The 18,743-nt window shown below is 45.3% G+C and overlaps 1 protein-coding gene across 1 annotated transcript; it reads left to right on the top strand.

The window, feature by feature from the left end:
* The first annotated feature begins 372 nt into the window (after window positions 1–372).
* On the top strand, window positions 373–14,725 carry DOLPP1 (dolichyldiphosphatase 1). Its single transcript, XM_057374590.1, has 8 exons — window positions 373–498; window positions 8,751–8,851; window positions 10,442–10,526; window positions 10,770–10,869; window positions 11,686–11,784; window positions 13,046–13,174; window positions 13,689–13,778; window positions 14,252–14,725. The coding sequence occupies exons 1-8, from the start codon at window positions 423–425 to the stop codon at window positions 14,286–14,288; spliced, it is 717 nt and encodes a 238-aa protein (XP_057230573.1). The 5' UTR covers window positions 373–422; the 3' UTR covers window positions 14,289–14,725.
* The last annotated feature ends 4,018 nt before the right edge of the window (window positions 14,726–18,743 follow it).

Raw genomic sequence — 18,743 nt, forward strand, 5'->3', positions numbered from 1 at the left:
GTTCCCCGGTACCACACGGCCYCAGCCCGGCCATTTTCCCGCCGAGCCCCCGCCTCAGCGCCCCGCGCCCGCCGCGCCAGCGCCTCCGCTSATTGGCTGAGAAGTGGCGCCAGTGCGAGCTGCTGATTGGTCCATCCGCACGGCMCCTCTGGCCAATGACGAGGCGCTCTGCSGCCCGCCTTTGCTCCGACTGGCTGTGCCCGTCCCTGCGCCCGCCCCCTGCTGGGCCGCGGTGCCGGCAGCCGATTGGCTGGAGCGCTCCCCGGGCTGGATGTTTAATTGGGCGCTGCTGGGCTGGCCGGCGCCTCACCTGCCGCGCGCCGCCATTGGCCCGTCGCTCCCCGCGCCCCCGCCCATTGGCCGCGCCGCCCCTCAGGAGCGTCGCGATTGGCCGTAGCGGCCCGGCCCGGTATCCGGGTAAGATGGCCGCAGTCGGCGAGTGCTCGCTGCCCGCGCCGTGGCGGCCGGTSTCCCTCACTCACGTCGAGTATCCTGCAGGTAACGCTCCGTTTCGCCGCCGCCGGGCCTCCCGGCMGCGCTTCCGCGCACGGCGGGRTCCTTTCCGCCGCTCCGCGGCGCTGCCGAGGGCCGGACTGGTGGCTGCCAAATAGTGAGCCATTGAGCAGCAGCCCTGAGGCGGCGGGGCGCGCGTGCGCGCTGGGGGCGGTGAGGCACTCTGCCAGATCGTGAGCCGCGGCGGGAGCGGCGCTGCGCATGCGCGGTGGGGGCTCTGGGCTGGGGGGCTGTGAGGGGGGGGACAGGGACGGGGAAGGGACCGCGAATGGGGAGGGGGACGGCTCCGTCTCGGGGGTCCCGGGGCCGCCCGGCTGTCCATTGCCGCCCTGCGCGCTCCACACCGCCACCTCGCCGCCCCTGCAACCGTCTGGCCATGTGTGGCTGCCCCCGGCCTCGAGGCGAGGGTCTCACCCACAGTGTGCGGCTCCCACAGCCCCGCTGCCGCCCCAGCAGCGTGCYGGGATCGGTGTCACCTCCCTGCTCCGTGTGCTGGAGGTCTGGCTTGGTTCGCTACCGTGTCAGCGGACTCTGGGGGCCCTTGTGACACCCCAGGAAGTGGGGATGTGGCAGGGTGGCCGTGTCCCCGGGGTGGGCTCGACTGCCAGGGSAGTCTGGTGGCTGTGCTGGGAGTGGGGGTGGCACGGTGTCCCTGTCTCGGGTGGATCTGGTGGCTTTTCTGGGAGCACTTTGGTCAGTCAGCGCTGAGGGAAATGCCTGGAGGACTCCAGGCACAGGGTGTTCTGTGGTTCAGCTCCTTGCAAGGTGGGTTTAGGTTTGGCAGCGTTGAGAAGCGATAGGTGCCTGAGTGCAGGATGGGCTGTTCCAGCTGGGACAGGTAGGATCCAAAAAGGTCTGCACACCAGCAGCCCGACCCAGGTAGAATTARTTTCTGATCTGCCAGCATGCAGGAGCAAATGTTTCTGTTCAGCTGGCAGATGTCTGAACTGTGTTCCATTGGTACCCGTGGTCCTTTGTAGCTCCTCTGGGTCCTTTGTGCTGTGCTGGGTTTGGGTGCTTGTTATAATCAGAGGTAACAGAAAAATCAGGTGTCGGAGTGTTAGTGTTGACCATCTGCTCAAAATCCAAATCTTGTCTAAACACTGTTCTCAGTATTTCCAGTTCTCTTAGTGAGCCCCCAATTTGCCATGAAGTGTTGCCATGTGTCCTGTTTCAATAGCTGGATTTTAGTTCCTGATGAAAGCTCCTCTCAGTAGTGCAATTCCTAAAGCTTTTAAAGTGCTTAGGGATCTTCTGGGTTGAAAGTGCCCATTTAGCTAGGAGACTTGAAATGTGACAACACTGAAAAAAGATCTGGCACTGGAGATACATTATTTCTTGGCCCTCCCCCTTATGGCTGTTTCATGGTTTCTGTGATGCTTTATGTGAAATATTGGCATTTCCTTTTCTGTCTTGCATTTTCCTCCRCACTGTAAGCTCTTCTGCCAATCCCCCTTCTCAAATATATTAATGTGACAGTTTGGGAGAGATGGGGAATAATCTTGCCAGTAGTACCGATATATTCATCTTTGTATCTTATCTCCTTATCTGAACCTGGCAGTGTACACAGAGCGTCCTGTGCTCCATTTGTTGGATTGGTTTGAGAAATGAAGGTGGGGGAAATCGCTGCATAAGGGTTATCTCTCAGATCTTGAACAATGTGATGTAACCCGATCATTTTCTCTCTGCWTTGAGAGCCCTTAAACAGGCAAAGGGAGAATATCATTGTGTGGAGGGRTAAATCACCACCCAGCTTAGGGTTGTGTATGAAGGGGATGGGCACTGTGTTTATCTTGGWTAAAACATGTATTTATGAAAGCTCATAAAGTGGAGACAAAGGACTAAAACAATAAAGTAGCTGGAGGTGCAAAAGTTGCTTGATTTGTTTTTGTAGAAGCATTTAGGTTGGAGAAGCCCTTGAGACCACCAAGTCTAGCCGTTCCCCCAGCACTAAAGACCACCACTAAACCACATCCTCAAGTGCCACATTTACACAGCTTCTAAATCCCTTCAGGCATRGGGAGCCCTGGGCAGCTGGACAGCTCTTTCTGTGAAGAAGCTTTTCCTAATATCCAAGTTGGACATCCCCTGCTGCACCTTGTGGCTGTTTCCTCTCCTCTTATCCCTTGTTCCCTGGGAGCAGAGCCTGRCCCTGCCCTGGCTGCCCCCTCCTGTCAGGGAGTTGTGCARAGCCAGAAGGTCACCCCTGAGCCTCCTTTTTGCTCCAGGCTGAGCCCTCCAGCTCCCTCAGCTGCTCTTGGTGCTCYAGTCCCTTCCCCAGCTCAGTTCCTTTTCTTCTGGACATRCTCCAGCCCCTTAATGTGTCTCTTATTGTGAGGAGCACAAAACTGACCCCCCAGGAATCGATGTGGAGCCTTAGCAGTATCCAGCACAGGGCGATTTGGTGTCATTGGTGAACTGCCTGAGAGTGCACTCGATCTCCTTGTTCAGATCACTTATAAAGACATGAAACAGAGTCTGCCTCAGAGCTGAGCCCTGGGGAACACCCCTGCTGCCTAGTCCCAGCAGGATTTAACTCCATTCTCCACCAGTCTGGGCCTGGACAGGTTTTTTTCTCCAGAAAACAGTGCACCCTTCCAAGCCATGGATGTTCTCCAGGAGAATGCTGTGGGAAACAGTGTCAAAGGCTTTACTAAAGTCTAGGTAGACAGCATTTTGGTCTAAAAAAAATGACTTGCAATAAGATGGCAGGTTTGATGCTTTTACCTGGATTTGGGGAAAGTGCCCTAACTTTATTTAGAAAGCCGTTTACATTCAGCCTGTGCACAGCTAAAGTCCAGGTCCATAAAGCTTCTAGATAATGTGTATTTATAAAATAGTGATGTTGGCAGCGTGCTYAGCACAGTGGAGTTAATGTAGCCTTGTGCTGCTGAGAGGGGTCGGAATGAGAAATAGATCCTGCTTTTACCAGCATCAATTATTAAGCTGTCTTGGCATGTCATGCACTGCTCTGTGGCAAACAGCTTTGGCTCTTGGCTGATCCCAGAGGCTGCTGAGCCACTGTGGCAAGTGTCTCTGAAAATCTCACGTTTTTAAAGATTTCCAGTGCAGAACTGCTGTCACCCCAGCTTTCATCTGCCACGGGTGCCGGTCTCGCTTCCTGGGACTGGGTAAAAAGCTGTCACTGCTGATTTCTGCTTGGCAGACAAAGCCTGGTTTTGGGCTTCTGCTTGTAATTGTGAAGGAGAGAGGTGTCTCCAGAAGGGTGCTCCCTGTCCTGATCTAATGTTTCCTTATCAATAGCGATACATCAAATCCATTCTTAGTTGCTTGTGTGGCTGCACAGCTCTCCAGGGCTTTCTGTGATGTCCACTTGGAGCAGAATAAATGAGAAACAGCAGATGAACGCGAGGGTAATCAACTGCAGACTGGTCTGAGGAATGGAATCTTGGAGACCTGACTGAAATACTACCCACAGGGAATGTCAGGATTAAACACAGGGAAAAAAAATCAGCCATGGCAGTGCTGCCTGGGTGTGCTAAAGCTGCTGCAGAGGACAGCCTGTAAAAATATCATCCTGATGCTGCTTTCAGAATTTTTTGATCCTGGAGCATTTCATATCAGCAGCTCTGCTTTGGTGAGACCAAGGAATGATCTGGCATAGTGTCAGGTTGCTGGCAGGTAGGCAGGAATAATCCTTYTTCCTTGTGTCCTTCCAGTAATGAGCTGGTGATTGCATCAGGACTGTGAAGTCCTTTGATGGATGTATAAAAGCTGTATGTCTAATTGCTCTTTGAATCCATTTCCGATTTGGATCTCACAGTATCTTTGGCACTGAGCTTTGTAGCTTAATGTGCTTGTTGTTTCTTTTCTAAGTCCACTGCTCAGTAATTTCATCAAACACTCTCTCATGTGCASTGAGAGGCAGCAATTGTTTACTGTCAATTTCTCCATATAATTCACGACTTYATATCATCTGTTTTCCTTTTTCAGCTGAAAATCTGATTTATTTGATGTTTTCTGAGTGGCTGCTGTCGCATATTTATCTTTGTCCCTATTCTATTTGCCTTTTCTGTGTGTACTCTCCCTTTTTAGCTGGTGACACCAGAATTGCATAATAAATTTTTGTAGTGCTATAACAGTAACTTCTGTTATGCTCTGAAAAATGTTCTTCTAGGSTTTTTGACTGCTGCAGAGCACTGGATGCTACTCTGAAGGTATTGGCACACACTGAATCTGAAGTTTTTTSTTTGATAACAACTGAACTAAATCCTGTTATGTCATGGGTATAATTAGGGTTGTTTTTTCCCGTATGCATTGCTTTGCATGGGATGACTTTGTGCTGCAGACTTAAAACTCATCTTCAGGGACTTCCTGTCTGTAGGGTGAGTTTCACTGGAGAAACATTGAGTTCCTGGTTTGTTTGGGTTTTTTATTATTATTTGGAGAAAAGAAAGAAAACTTCCTCTCCTCAGTGCAGATGGGATTTGTAGAGCTCTGGGACTTTCTGGACCTCCTCACACTGGACAAATTCTTTAAGGAGAGAAACCTGGTGTGCCAAACCTTTTCTSTGCAGAATGACAGAGAATATTCCCATTTTCCCAGTTTCTTCAGGATATTTCCTCCAGCTGGCAGAGTTGGAGGGGCAGATGTGTAGAATCAACTTGTGGGTGAAGAGGTGCAAAGGTGTTGGTGCTGTGTYTATGATTTGGCTCAGCGGTTTTTGTTGTGCTTCAGTGTCAGCTATTGTAGCTCCTATAGGAATGTTAGTTTTGATAAACCCTTCTGTGATTCTCTACAGGGTGGGAGCTCACAAGTCAAGGCTCATTCTGTAGCTAAGCAGTATCTCTTGGAAGAAGCAGATCCCACTCTTGTTTGGCTGCTTTAATGCAGGGTTTATGTTTAATCTCCCTGCAGAAGTTGTCTGATTCCTGCCTTTATGCCGTAATTCAAAGCCTCCTGAAGATATTTTTGCTGTCCCACAGCTCATGTTACGGGGATATGCACAAGCAGAGGAAATGACTCTTTGATATCATGARTATTTAGTGATGTAAATACCCATGACACACATACACTGCATGTTGTCTGTCCAACTTGCACACATGCACTTAGCCAAAAACACACGACCAGCGGCAGTGCCACAAACAGATCCTTCAATAGGAAGTGGCAGTGGCAAAGCTCAGTCTTGTGGTAGGATGTGGTTGGGGGCTCTTGATTCACATTTGGACATCCTATACAGGTTAAGCTGATGTGGTGCAGCTCAGATATTTCCACCGACAGGATGCTGGGTAAAATGTTGAATTGGAGCAGAAGTAGATGCTGAATGAAGGCTGAAAAAAATAGCGTGTGTTAGAGCTATGTATAGTGCTGCACGTACTTATCYCTTGGCTGCCCAAAAATGAGGTTGTTGCATTCTTTATTTTTGCTTTTTGAGCTCCAGATGATGTCCAGGGAAGGCTAGACTTTAAAAAAGCAAAATTTAARACTAAACAAAACCCAAGGTATATATGAAGTAGATTTTCCTTTTGCATTTTTATAGAGATTTTGTGTCTGTTCTTAGTGGTTGGAGGAAGCATTTTAAAATTCCCAAGTTTAGTAAATTGAAGGAAAATTATTATTTTCTTTTTTTTAAAAGGAAGGATGCCGCTTGCTAGATCTGACTGGACTTTAAACTGTGGCTCTCCTGCACGTCTCCTTTCCCTGGGAATAAGTCTCGGAGCGCACTGGAGCGTGAGAGGAGACAGGAGTGACAGAAGTAATCACGCTCTGAGGCCCCTGGAGCACTGCGTGCTGAGCAGCACTGGCCTTTCTCTCAGCTCACTTTGCCTCCTCCGCTGGGGATTTTCAGTCCTTTCGGAGCTGCTTTAGTTACTGCAGCTCTGCCTTGAGCTGCTGATCCAGCGAGTCCATTTGTGATGGCATTAGTGGGTTCCTGGGATAGCTCCAGTGCTCCCTTCAGKTAGTGCCCAGCTGTTTGTTTGCCTCCTCCTCCCAAAAAAGTGGCTTCAGAATGTGACTCTGTTTAATTGCCATTAGCCACAGGAAAATGAAGTATTATTAGTGATGTCTGCTCTGTTTGAAATGGACAGCTGAAATATATGAGGAGCTTTTGTGCTAAGATTGAGTAAAGGACTTGGTGCCTGCAGGCACGTCTAGGAGTGATGGTGTCTGGTTCCCCACTCAGGTGTGGGTTGTGTTCCTGTGAAGTCTGGGTGATTTGATTTATTGGAAATGTTATCATGTAACATAACAGAGGATTTTGAGTTTGCTACTGCTGATCCTATTTAAATTAAAACACTACTTACTTAAGTACCTCTTCACCATCTGCACTAGAAATAGAACCCCCTGAGAAGATAAATAATCTGGTTTGGTTTCTACTTGACAAAATTATGGCTTTTAGTCTGGAGGTGCTAAGCCTTTACRTACCATGGCTTGACAGTAAATGATCTGAAACATGATGATCTCTTGATGATGAGCTCTCTTCAGTTGCTGATGTTGGAATTGAGGCTATTGGAAAATAWTCCTAACACTTTCAGGGTAGTTTGATTGTCTCCTGACAAGGTGGCTTGTCTCATGAATTCCCTCATCATTGATGACAGAATTCATTTTGTTGAGAGTTTGTGATTTAAGTAAAACCATAAGGAGCTTGATTGTCTATTGCCACATAACTGATACAGTCACATCCTATTTGTGTTGCCATAATCCGTTGCTTTGGGAGCATTTGGAATGCACCTGATGCAAGACAAACCTGCCATGTGGAGTAAGAAAAAATTTAAATTCAGCATCTTCTAATGCTTTTCAGGTTAAAACCAAAGTAGAATCTCACTCCAGTGGAAACACAGTGTGCTTGGGGGTTTTGTCTTCCAAATTTTCCTAACTCCTCAAATTTCACCTAACTCTTTCTAATAATCCTTRCTGATGATGTTGCCAATTTGACCCAGAGTTTGGAATTCCAGAGGCTTCTGTGCAATGTACCTGATGTAACCACAACTGTGTGGCAATGACATCAGCAGCATGAACTTTGTTGTAAAGGGGCAATAACTTCTTTTTTATCAGTTCCAGAGACTGAGGTTAAAGTCCTTTTTGCCAAGTGCTGCTTTGAAATGTGGGTGTGTGGGCTGAGGAGACTCGGTATCTTGCAGTGGAATTGATCTAGGAATGAGTCCAATGCTCAGTCTTGCAGAGGCATCCTGTTTCCTTTTGAGAGGAGGGAAGAAGCACAAATTTATGTGGGGGCTGATCCTTTTGTGTTCAGTGATGGGATGGCAAKGATCTGGTCTCTGAGAAGCAATACACAAAGTTCCCATCTCTTCTTTTGTTTGCTGGGTTCACACAGCAAGCTTGTGGTGACTTCTGTATGTAAAGATGCTCTGACAGACAGTTCTCACTCTTCTGATATGAATTGCTGATCTTGGAGCAAAAATACTCTAAAATTTTTTTGTTTCCTCGGAATTTGTGCTGACATGTTTTCTCCAAATACGTCTGTACATGTCCTTTTTCTGGGAAGAGAGGCAAGAAAAGCCTGGACCAAAATGCACAGCTGCTCCTTACTGCTGCTGCCCACTTCTGTGTCTGTTGTAGGTTCAGGATAAAGGTTTTGAGGGACTTTATGACCTCTATGAGATCCCATTGCTGCTCCCTGATTCTCCCTGGGGGATAACTAGACTGTTAATTATTTGGGTTGGAGGTCCAAATCCCCTTCTTTGTGGTACAAGTGGGCYACTGATTAAAAAGGCAGAGTCTCCTTTATTTCCCTGACATCTCCTGCTATGTTTAGCTATTTATTTCCTCCCCATTTTGCTAATGCTAGTGTTCGTGCAGACACATGGTGAGACAGATTAGGAAGCTGATCCAGCTGAAAACTAACCCATTTTAGTGAGAGAGTGGGAAAGGATTTGTTTGGGGAGTGTTTGCTGGCACAGAGAGGAAATAGAAATGAGGGGAATGGAAAGATGCTGCCTCTTTTGCAGCAGCCCATGCTTATGTTGGATTAAAGTGACTCTGGGCCCACACCCATGGTTGTTGTTGTAAATTGGGTGGCAGTAATATCTGCTGAATGATACCAGGCTCCTTTCATCCCTGATTTTGAACCYGCATGGAAGCACTGCTGTCTCCCTGCCTTGGCTCCTCTGTCACTCTAAACTCAGGGACTTGCTGCAGTGCTGAGTTTGYCCCTCTGTGCTCGGTGATCCAGGGCTCCAACTGACCCACTCTGTGGTGGCAGGCAAGTACTTGTGAAGTTCAAACTGATTTGTTTCTCTTGTTTGTTTCCCCAGGTGATTTCTCTGGCCAGCTTTTAGCTTATTTGAGTCTTGGTCCTATATTCATTATTGTTGGCTTTATAACACTCATCATATTCAAGAGAGAGCTTCACACGGTGAGTCCTTCTCTTCCTTCCCAGCGTCTCCTTATGACAAAARTATTTTCCTTTGTCACCTGGTGTTCCTGTATTCACACTTCTTTTTCTCTCTCTAAGGAGCAAGCTTAGGAAAGGCATCTTCCTGTCAGGGAACAGCAGGAGACACTTAGCACCCGTACCAGGTTAAAAGGCTGCTCAGCCTTTGCTGACTTCTGTGTTACTCTGTGGTGTGTTTTGGACATTATCTGTCCAGAACCATCGAGGGAGATGTCTGAGGAAGTACAGAATGCTGTTGCAGAGTGGGAACACTCYCAAGATCCAGTAGGATCATAGCACTGGGCAGCATATGCAGGAAATCATGTGTGTAACTCAGGAGGATGCCCTTTCTTTGAACTACTGAGGCAGAAAAGGGGATAAAAATAAAACCTACAGCTTTCCAAGGGAGTGGATCTGTCTTTAGGGGCTGCTTTTCAAATACTGGGGGCAGAAGTGAATTGTTTCTGTCCAAATTCTTATAATACTTTGTCTGCTCTGCCAGGTAGTTTGGAATCAGTGTCATGGATAAACTCCCTCCAGGATGTATAAAGCTCTTGTAACATTTGCCCTGAGTAAACAGATAAAACAGGGACCACTAAAAGGATTTTGACAGCACATTTCAAATRTAGGGCCACAGTGCCATGGGAACCAATGGCTCAAGGGACCTAGGAAAAGGAATTCTAACTAGGAAAGGCAGCTGCTCAGTTTTGGCAACTCAAAGGTTTCTTGTTGGCCCAGAAGAGAGAATGAGCCAGAGTAACTCTTGCACAGATTTGTAGGTTTCTGAATACAGAGACTTGTTTGGTGTTGGTAACATGGCAGGTGTTGAGGGTGATTCCCAGTTCTTCATATGGGAAGTCACCACTGGGTTGGAGAGAGACACTGGCTGACTTGCAGCAGCCTGACCCRTGGCTCAGGATGTGGAGTGAAAAATTGCTTCATCATGTGCAATGGGACTGAGTGTTAAGGAGGCAGAGTGTCATCACCAGCTGGGAATTTGATCACAGCAGCAGGACTAATTTGGGGGAGGTGTATGAACTGTGGAGCTGAAGAGTAAAAATAAATGCTACCAGTCTGGCTTAGCTCAGAATGTGAATTCATCTTACTCTGAAGACAGCAGCTTCAAGATGAAAATATTCATAGAGAGAAAAGCCAGAAAGCCTAAAAAGCTACCTTTGTTTTAAGCTATTTACCCAAATAACAGTGTCTGCACTCCCCCTGTTGGTCATCGGGAAAAGCCAATTCCTGAAAACCTGCCTTTTTAAAAAATAAGGTCACTTTTTTGCACTTTCTGTTGCAAGGTGCTGGCAGAAATGCTCTACTCTGTCATTTTTGTCTCTTTATGTATCAGCTGCTGAAAAGCTGGAAATACACAATGTATTGCCAAATAGAAAGTGAGCTGAAAATGAATGCTTTTCTTCCTCAGGTAGAGAAATTGGAAGCCGTTGGTTTTAACTCTAGTAGTCAAAAAAAGAAAATTAGAAACATAATGTTTGGGGTTTTGTCAACAGAGAGAGCCTGGTAAGTAGAAGGTCTTTTAGAGGGGATGACACAGCTGTCTTGCCTTCACAGATCTCTTTCTTGGGAGGGCTGGTGTTCAACGAGGGAGTGAACTGGTTAATAAAAAATGTAATCCGGGAGCCTCGGCCATGYGAAGGTAGGGTATGGACCATGGGTGTGGTGCTATCAGGGGAGTTTTGAGCAGAATGCTGATTGTGGGGGGTTAGAGGATATTTCCCCCTTTGCCTCACGCTGGCTGTGGATGCTTGGGTGTAAAAGGGCTGGCAGAGCCACCTAAGCAGGGACATATCCTGCTCCAGCAGCGTGGTCTGGCTTTATATCTGGAGTCTTCCAGCTGCTGACCATACCTTGACCATACTCTTTCTTCTTCTCTTCCCAGAAGCCCATTCAACAGTGACCACAAAATATGGGATGCCGTCCAGCCACTCCCAATTCATGTGGTTTTTCTCTGTTTATTCCTTTCTGTTCCTTTATTTAAGGTAAAAATTCYGTGTCAGGTTTTGGCTGTTGATATGTTGAAACACCTGAAATTGGTGGCTTCCTTGCTGTGTGCCCCTTGAGTGGGATAATGGAATTAAATCTGGGGACCTGCAGATTGTGGCTTGGGGGAATGGAGCATGTCTGTCTCAATCTGAATCTAGGGTTGGAATTACCATGGCTGAAAACTGAAGGGTGTGAGTGGGTTTCCTTTTACCTGTGAGGGTAAAGATCTCCTGATTTTCTAAGCTGTGATAGTGGCCCAGTGTGAGGGGAGAGGTGGGGGATAGGAAGGGGAAATGAAGAGTTGCTTTCTCATTTTTTCTCAGTTTCAGTGGGGTTATCTACAATCTTTTGGGTAATACCAAGCTGTCCACTTGCATGACTTTTTAGTTYACCTCCTTTCCCAAGGATTGGGTTAATATGCTGTGCTTTAATGAAATTCTTGCTGGGGCATGGCTTTGTCTTGTGCTTCCACATGTGGAGAAAGACAAAACTCACAGTTCCTCCTGACTCAGTGGGCAATGGAGGGACTCTGATGTCTTGGCTCTGTTGTTGCATATGCTCAACACGTGCCTCTCACATCAATGTGAGCGTCCTGTTTTCCATCACACCAATCCCTGCTCACAGTTGGAGACACACGTGTGGCTTCCTRGCTGCTCTCTAACTGCTGCCAGTGGGACAGATTGCTGCTGGGATGGGATYGAGCTGCCCATGACCCCAGTGGAGTAGAGAGAACTTTCCTGGGGTTTCAGAGGGAGGGAGGTCAGGACTGCTCAGCCCCCTGCCCTGTGCTAATGGCTCTCCATCTCTTTCAGAATGCACCAAACAAACAATGCGAGGTTTCTGGATTTACTATGGCGACATGTGCTGTCCATCTGCCTCGTCACAGTGGCTTTGCTAGTCTCATATAGTAGGTATGGAGCAACTGTTTGTCTTCTGCTCTCATACAGCCCCATGGCCTGTCCCAGCTGGCAGCCCTGGCATTCCTTACCCTGCCTTTCTCACCTAATTCTCCACTGCGCTGTGCTTTRTAGAAGTGTTGCCATGAGACGCAATAAACAAAGGTGCTACATGGGTGGTGCTTCACTGAAGGGTTTATAAAACCCAAAATCAGCTGAGCTTGTGCCAATTCCCCATGGGCTCCACTGCCATGCTCCAGCTWTGCTGCCTCACCCTGTTTTCAACACTAATCGTGGAAGTGTTGCCCCATGCCTTGGCACACCAGAATCTGCAGCATGTGKATTGCTGCAGTTGATCAATCCCATTGTTTTGCTTGAGCATTAGTTAGTCCAAACATTTATAGCTGTTTGGTTTGCAAGATTTAGTTGTATTAAGATGAATAAAGAAAATAGAACTTTGATGATGTTTTTTTTTTTCTCTTTAGTAAATGAAATGTAAAGTGAGCTCCAGTGATTGGAAAAACAGACAAATTCAAGCTAGAAATAGGTCACATTTTCCACAGGAAAGTAATTACCTGTTGGCACAGCTGACTGTACACTACTGCTGATTACTATTTTAAAATTCTGACAGGGCAAATTTGTCAGAGGTATATGGTCTAATTAAAACAAAATTAGMGGAAATCAAGTGGCCTGCGTTAGGCAGAGGATCAGATAAGATGATCGKAATGGCTTTATGATACATTCAAAATTCTTTTCACCCATGCAGCTTGTGCACAGATATAACAGGCCAACAGTGCAGCTCTGAGTGGCTGCAGTCACAGTGAGCACACTGGTCATGCAGCCTCTGTGCCTGTCACATTGGAGAGCAKCAAAATCACACCAAAAAATGCTGTCCATGTTCTTAAAAGATTTTAAGCCCCACCTTTGGTGGCCTGGAGGGGGCTTGTCCTGTTACTGGCTTTGGAAAAGTCTCTTGTGGGAACTAACTGTATTAGTTCCTCAGTTGATCCAGAGATGGATGAAGGAGAGTGTGGAGGGTTATTGCATTAAGCTCAGACTAGAAGTGCTCTTAGCTGAAACAGCTGTAGCAGGGAGGAATTTTTCCATTTCTTCCCCGCACTATTTTTGTCAGCTTTTTGTTGGAAAAAGACACCCATTTTTAACACCTGAAGAGTAATTTGCTGACACCATTTGTGGGTCCAGTGACCCCTCAGCTCTTGAGCCTTGCCTTCTTTTGTTTTAAAGCCTGTCTGGTRACTCTTCTCTTCCATTGCAGAGTTTATTTGCTTTACCACACTTGGAGCCAAGTCCTATATGGAGGTGTGGCAGGAAGCATCATGGCCATAGCCTGGTTTGCCTTCACACAAGAGATCCTAACTCCCCTCTTCCCAAGGATAGCTGCGTGGTAAGTCTCTTTATTCTGTGGAGGTTTGTTCTGGATGTTAGRAATGAGAGTTCCTGGGCTCTGTCCCAGTTTTGCATACTGGCTGTTGTGTAACCTACTTTGTTCCTCCATGTTTTCTCGTGCATGCATATACAAAGGATCGTGTGTCCTTGATAAGGGTGGGGAAGAGGGAATTCAATCAACTGCTACATTTTGTAAAGCCCTACTAAAGCTGTGAAGTGTGGCAGAGTGCTGGAGGAGCTTTGCAAGATGAACAGCAGACCTTTCTTAGTGAATGTTTAATGACCTAGTAAAATTGCAGAGCCATTTACATGTAATATAGTCTGGAAATATTGTGTAAGGAAAGAAAAAAAAAAAGCTTTTGATTAAATGTAACAAAGAATCCTYTTCCCGGTCTGAAGTGGTGAATAGTACTGTTAACTAAAGCAGGTTTTGTGCTGCTTTTTTTTTTTTCAATCAAAATTATGATAAAGTCTAATTATTTCCCCCTTTCCACCACACTGTCTGTTTTCAGGCCAATTTCAGAGTTCTTTTTAATCCGAGACACCAGCCTCATTCCTAACATCCTGTGGTTTGAATACACAGTCACGAGAGCAGAAGCAAGGTRAGTTCTGTTGGGAGGAGCTCCTGCTCCTGTAACCTTTCAGATGCAGCTATTAATTCATTTTCTGATACGTAGCTGATAATTTTCAGCTGCTGTGGGTAGAATAGCTCAGAGTAAAGAAATGTCAGGTTGTGGGTTAACGTCTGCATTTGAAAGGTGAGTCTGGAGAGGGTGTGAGAATTTAATCTCATTTAAGTAGCATTTCAGCTTCCTAGCCCATGTTTTTTGCAAGCAGTTGTTTATAGTGTTGCATCCATGTGAGAGCTTCTGTGCTGAAGATGGGATGGATATTCTGGGATTATGGAGAGTGGGAAGGGCTGATCACCCTGGCTGGTATGGCAGGGCACTTYAGTTTTGTGTGGAGCTCAACAGAACCTTGCTTTAATCCTCCTCTATTCATCCCCTGATTTGTTGCAGCSCCCTGGGATGGGGTTGGGGTCCCCTGTGTCACCTGTGCCTGTGTTGTCTTGCAGGAACAGACAGCGCAAGCTGGGTACGAAGCTCCAGTGACCAGGAACGTGGGGACCAGGGCACGTTTTAACGGAGACAGACAAGAGCAGAGACCTGGGAGCAGCAAGGAGCCTTTTAACAGACGGACCAAAGGAACAGGCAGGGACCATACCCAAAACCTGAAAGCCTTTGCTCTGCTTTAGCAGCTAAGCTGGATGCTCCCTGATGCATGTGGGACCGTGCAGGAGTAGAAACTCATTTTGAACACAGATGCACATGGTTGGATGTACCATCATGTCTACGTCAGGGGAGGGGGGAGAAAATGCCTGGTGTCGTGTTCGGGGGAGGGAAAACCAAAAATGAATCCTTTCTGTGACTTTTTTTTTCAGCATGAAATATACACACTATTTATTTATTTTTTTAAATGGAACTATTGTTTATGGGGTGGGTGAGGCGTTGATTGTGTGTTTTGTTTTTTTGCTTTTTTTTTTTTTTTCCTTTTTTTTCTTTTTTGGAAGAAGATGACAAAACTAATCTCAAGTTGGTCATGTTTAATTAGGGCTTTTAATTCTTACAAACTTCTTAGGAGGGAGGGGAAGCAGGATGGGGCAACCTAGACAGAAGGGAGAGGAAGACTTTCCTTTCTGCAATCAGTTTGGGAGATCAGAATCAATTCCAACTGTACTTTGTACAGACACAAAGGCAGACTATGAAGATCTGATTTTTAACACTAGTGACAGTTCTGCAGGGAASCCCGCACGGATACCAGTTAAGGGAAGTGTGTGTGTAAAACAAAATATACCGACTATTTTTTTTTCCACTGCTGCTCCTGTTGTGTAATTAGCAAGAGTGTCCTTCTCAGAATATCTTCTAGGTGGCAAGATTATCATACATATCTCACATTTATTCCATCTCTTCCTTTATACTTTTATTACCTCAGGGTTGCTGTGATCTGTACAGCTTTTGTTGTACTGAGTGTGCTGAGGGCACAGGGAAGCCTGTTGGTTATAAGAAGTGCTGTGCTCCAGTAAGAGYCAGCCCAAAGCCTTACAAAATTCAGTTGCTGGTCTCTCTTTTAAGCACTGGATTTTTTTTTTCCTGTTAAAGGTTAAGGGAGGGATTTTAAAGAATTAACACAGTGACAACCACAAATGAACAAGGTGAATGACTAATAAWTAGCTCAGCTGCTCTCTGAATTATTCCTTGAAGAGTCCTGATAGACTCCGTCCGTGAACTCCAGTAGGGGATTTGTCCTAGCAGAGGCTCCTGCCAGTTATCACAGTAGCTTGGTYGGGGTTCTGCAGCTGTAACCTTGAATGCTGAACTCCAACAAGCAAGTTTTGCTTTCCATCCTTCTTCCATTCCAATTCTCCGTCTGGCCAGTGGCGCTCTGGATGCTGTGTCTCTGTGGGAGTGTGCCTGCCATCTCTGTGTGCTGGTGATGCCTACRACCTCTGTGACCCATGAGTTGACCTGGCAAGGGCTATACTCAAAGTGCTTCAGGGCTGTGCATGGACACTTTCTGTATTTCTAGTATATAATGCAGCAGTTCAAGTGTAACTACACAGAAGTATTTATTCAAAGCACAATTGACTTGAACTTTCACAGATAAAGGACAGCTTCTGAACTGGCTCAAAGGTCATCGGTGTGCCTTCGATGCAGTCATGAGCAGAGGTAAAATGACTGTCACATCTCGGTCTTGCTGCCTGTTTTAATCAGACTCCTGCATTATAAAGCTGCTTGAAGTGAGGTTTTATTTTCTGTTCATCTTGGTTTGTTTTTTTTTTTTTAAAGTTTTCATCTGTGCCTGTTGCTATAGGAGTTTGTGTGTTTGTCTGAAGTGCGAGCTGCTGTTGGACACACAGAGTATTAACTGTAGAAAGTTATCCTGATGCAGGAGATCAGGAATGAAAGCTGTTTAAATTTCTGTGTTTAAATAGCTATAGGTAGTAAATTAACTGTTTTCAGTTGTTACAGCAAGTATATATAGATACAATTTTTTTAAAGAACTGTTTAGTACTTGCATAACATGAGCAATCTTATAGTGTCTGAAGGACCCAACCACTGGATCTGCTTAAAAGGTGCATCATAATAAAGCAGCCTTCACAAGGACATTTGATCTTAGACCAGCTGTGTTGGGATGAGACATCAGATAGGTCCTGTGACATGGTGGTACCATACATTTAAATTTGAAAACTGGTACTCTGATGACTTATGTCTTGCAAAACCATTCATTTTCTCTTTATATGTCTTGTAAGTGAACTTAAAAAACCAGAATAGAGATCATAAGTCTCTCCCTCATGGCCACTGACAGAGTGGATTGTTTCAGGAGTGGCTTAGCACTTCCCCAGCCTCTTGAGCTGTTATGACAGGCTGCTGGAAGAACTATATGGAAGCACCCATTGAGAACTAGAGCATAGGAAAGAGGGTTCATCTCCTTATGGAGAGCAGTGCAGTGTAAAAAGCTGTTTCACTTCATGTTGTCTTCAAGCTCAAGCTTCCTACAGTAATTCTTAGGAGTGAGGGAGAGGAAGAGCTCTTAYAAGACACTGTAATAAATTATCCTCTGTTCTCTGTGAGTTGTTTGTAATCTGCATCTTCTGCCTACTTTTGCTGTACCTTTTCAGAAATCTTTGCAATACTTGATAYACAGTAGAAATTCCTTAGTGATTCCATGGATTTTCTTAACTAAATGGTGCTGTGCAGGAAAAAGATTTGAGCTCTGCCTTATTACCTTATACTTGTATGAAGTCTCCTGCCACTAGTTTTCTGAAATGGAATATTTTCTTTGGAATATGTGGCTTTGCAAGCAGTTGCTTTCTCTTCCTCCCCTGTACTCAAGGGGGCTGGATGGAGACATGACAATAAAAGGAAGGTGACAGAATGATGTGGTTCACTGTTCTTGCTATCCCCGCACAAACATCTTCCCAATAAGGGCAGTTACGTAACTTCTGCAATGTTTAAGGAGATTTAAGCCTTTTTGTAGCATTTATCTGTTTATTGTGTCTCAGTTTATTCAACAAACRTTTCCAAACTTTGCATGACATGGATCCCATTACCCAACAGTATTTAACACAGSTAACCAGCAAAACATGCAACACGACCAGGCTGTGTTAAAAATTGCACTCATACCCCAAGAGTTATCAGAATACTTTCAGTCTATGAAYTTCTGAAATTTGTTCCAAATTTTTCTGGAGCTTTAGTTTCTTCTACTTAATGTGCCTTTAAGACAATGGACATYTCTTGATAAAACAATCAGAAACATCGAGGACAGTATTCAGTAAGTCAACACTGAAAAAATCTAGAAGATACGAACCAGAAGGACATCACATTTTAGAACTTGTACCATAAGAAAAGACTTTTTAAAGGAAAAACCTTGTAATGATTTTAGTGTCCTTTTCAARCACTTTAAAAATCAGCCTCATTCATTTGAATTTCAGCTCTGTGTGTCAGTGAGGATGCATTAAGTGGTTTATGAATCTTGTATCTCTTTCAGTGTGACAGTCTGCTCCTTGCAGCTGTACTYTGCAGAAGGTAGTGGGATATCCAGATTTAGATCCAGAATAGATCAATCCMATCTTCTGAGCTACAGTCTTCAGCAGCACATGCTTATGCTTAATCTTTAATAGGCACTTTCCTTTGAGAGCCTTCCCCGTTGAGACAGAAGTGGAAAAGGGCCAGTCTCAAATATTTCAGTGGCACTACTTGTGCTTGAAGGCATTGCAGACAYAGAAAAATAACTCATCCCCTGGCAACAGAGTGGGGGAGAATTACTTTGGCAGAAGGAATATTTTTCCATGTAAAAGGCTCCATAAACCAAGATGTTATTCCAGTAAGGTTTGTTCTTGTCTGTAGTATGTACACAATCACTTACAGTTTGATAATACTGAGTATCCTCTTGTAGTTTTCAGTCTAATTGATGCAGAGGAGTCACCAGAGCAGGGGTTTCTGCTTGCAGGTTTGTAGTGCTTCTGTTCATGTTTTTAGGCTGTTTCACTCCATTCAGGATTCTTCTAAAAGACCAACTAAATCCATGTAGATGATGTGAAAGTGGCAATCCATACAATCACTGGCTGTGCAGGTGAGTTTCAGATAAATGTTCCTCTTTTAAGGTTTGTTTAGGTATGATATAGAAGTTTTGAAATAACATCCTTTCAGGAAAAAATGCCAAAGCATTGGCTTGTCCTTTGAGAAGCAAATTAGAATGATTTTTTTCTTCTTTTAACAGTTTTAGTGCAAATTTCTTCATATATGTTCATCAAGGCACTTTGATCATGTCCCTTGCAATTATTTCCCTGTTAACAAAACAGGCCATCACACTCCTAGTGCTTCTTGTTTATGGTGRTGTCCCAGCAGACACAGCTTGAAGGGTGTGGAATTTAAATACAGAATTCCTACTACAGAAATAGCACTAGAATTCTTTATTACCATAGGGTTTTATTAAATAAAAGTGTAGTTGGGRCTTGGGTTCTGACAGATTGGCTGGAAGTAGTTCCTATGCTACCACTGTATGTT

The sequence above is a fragment of the Malurus melanocephalus genome, unplaced genomic scaffold, assembly GCF_030028575.1.
Source record: "Malurus melanocephalus ecotype Western Australia unplaced genomic scaffold, MMel_1.1 scaffold_230, whole genome shotgun sequence".
Taxonomy (NCBI): domain Eukaryota; kingdom Metazoa; phylum Chordata; class Aves; order Passeriformes; family Maluridae; genus Malurus; species Malurus melanocephalus.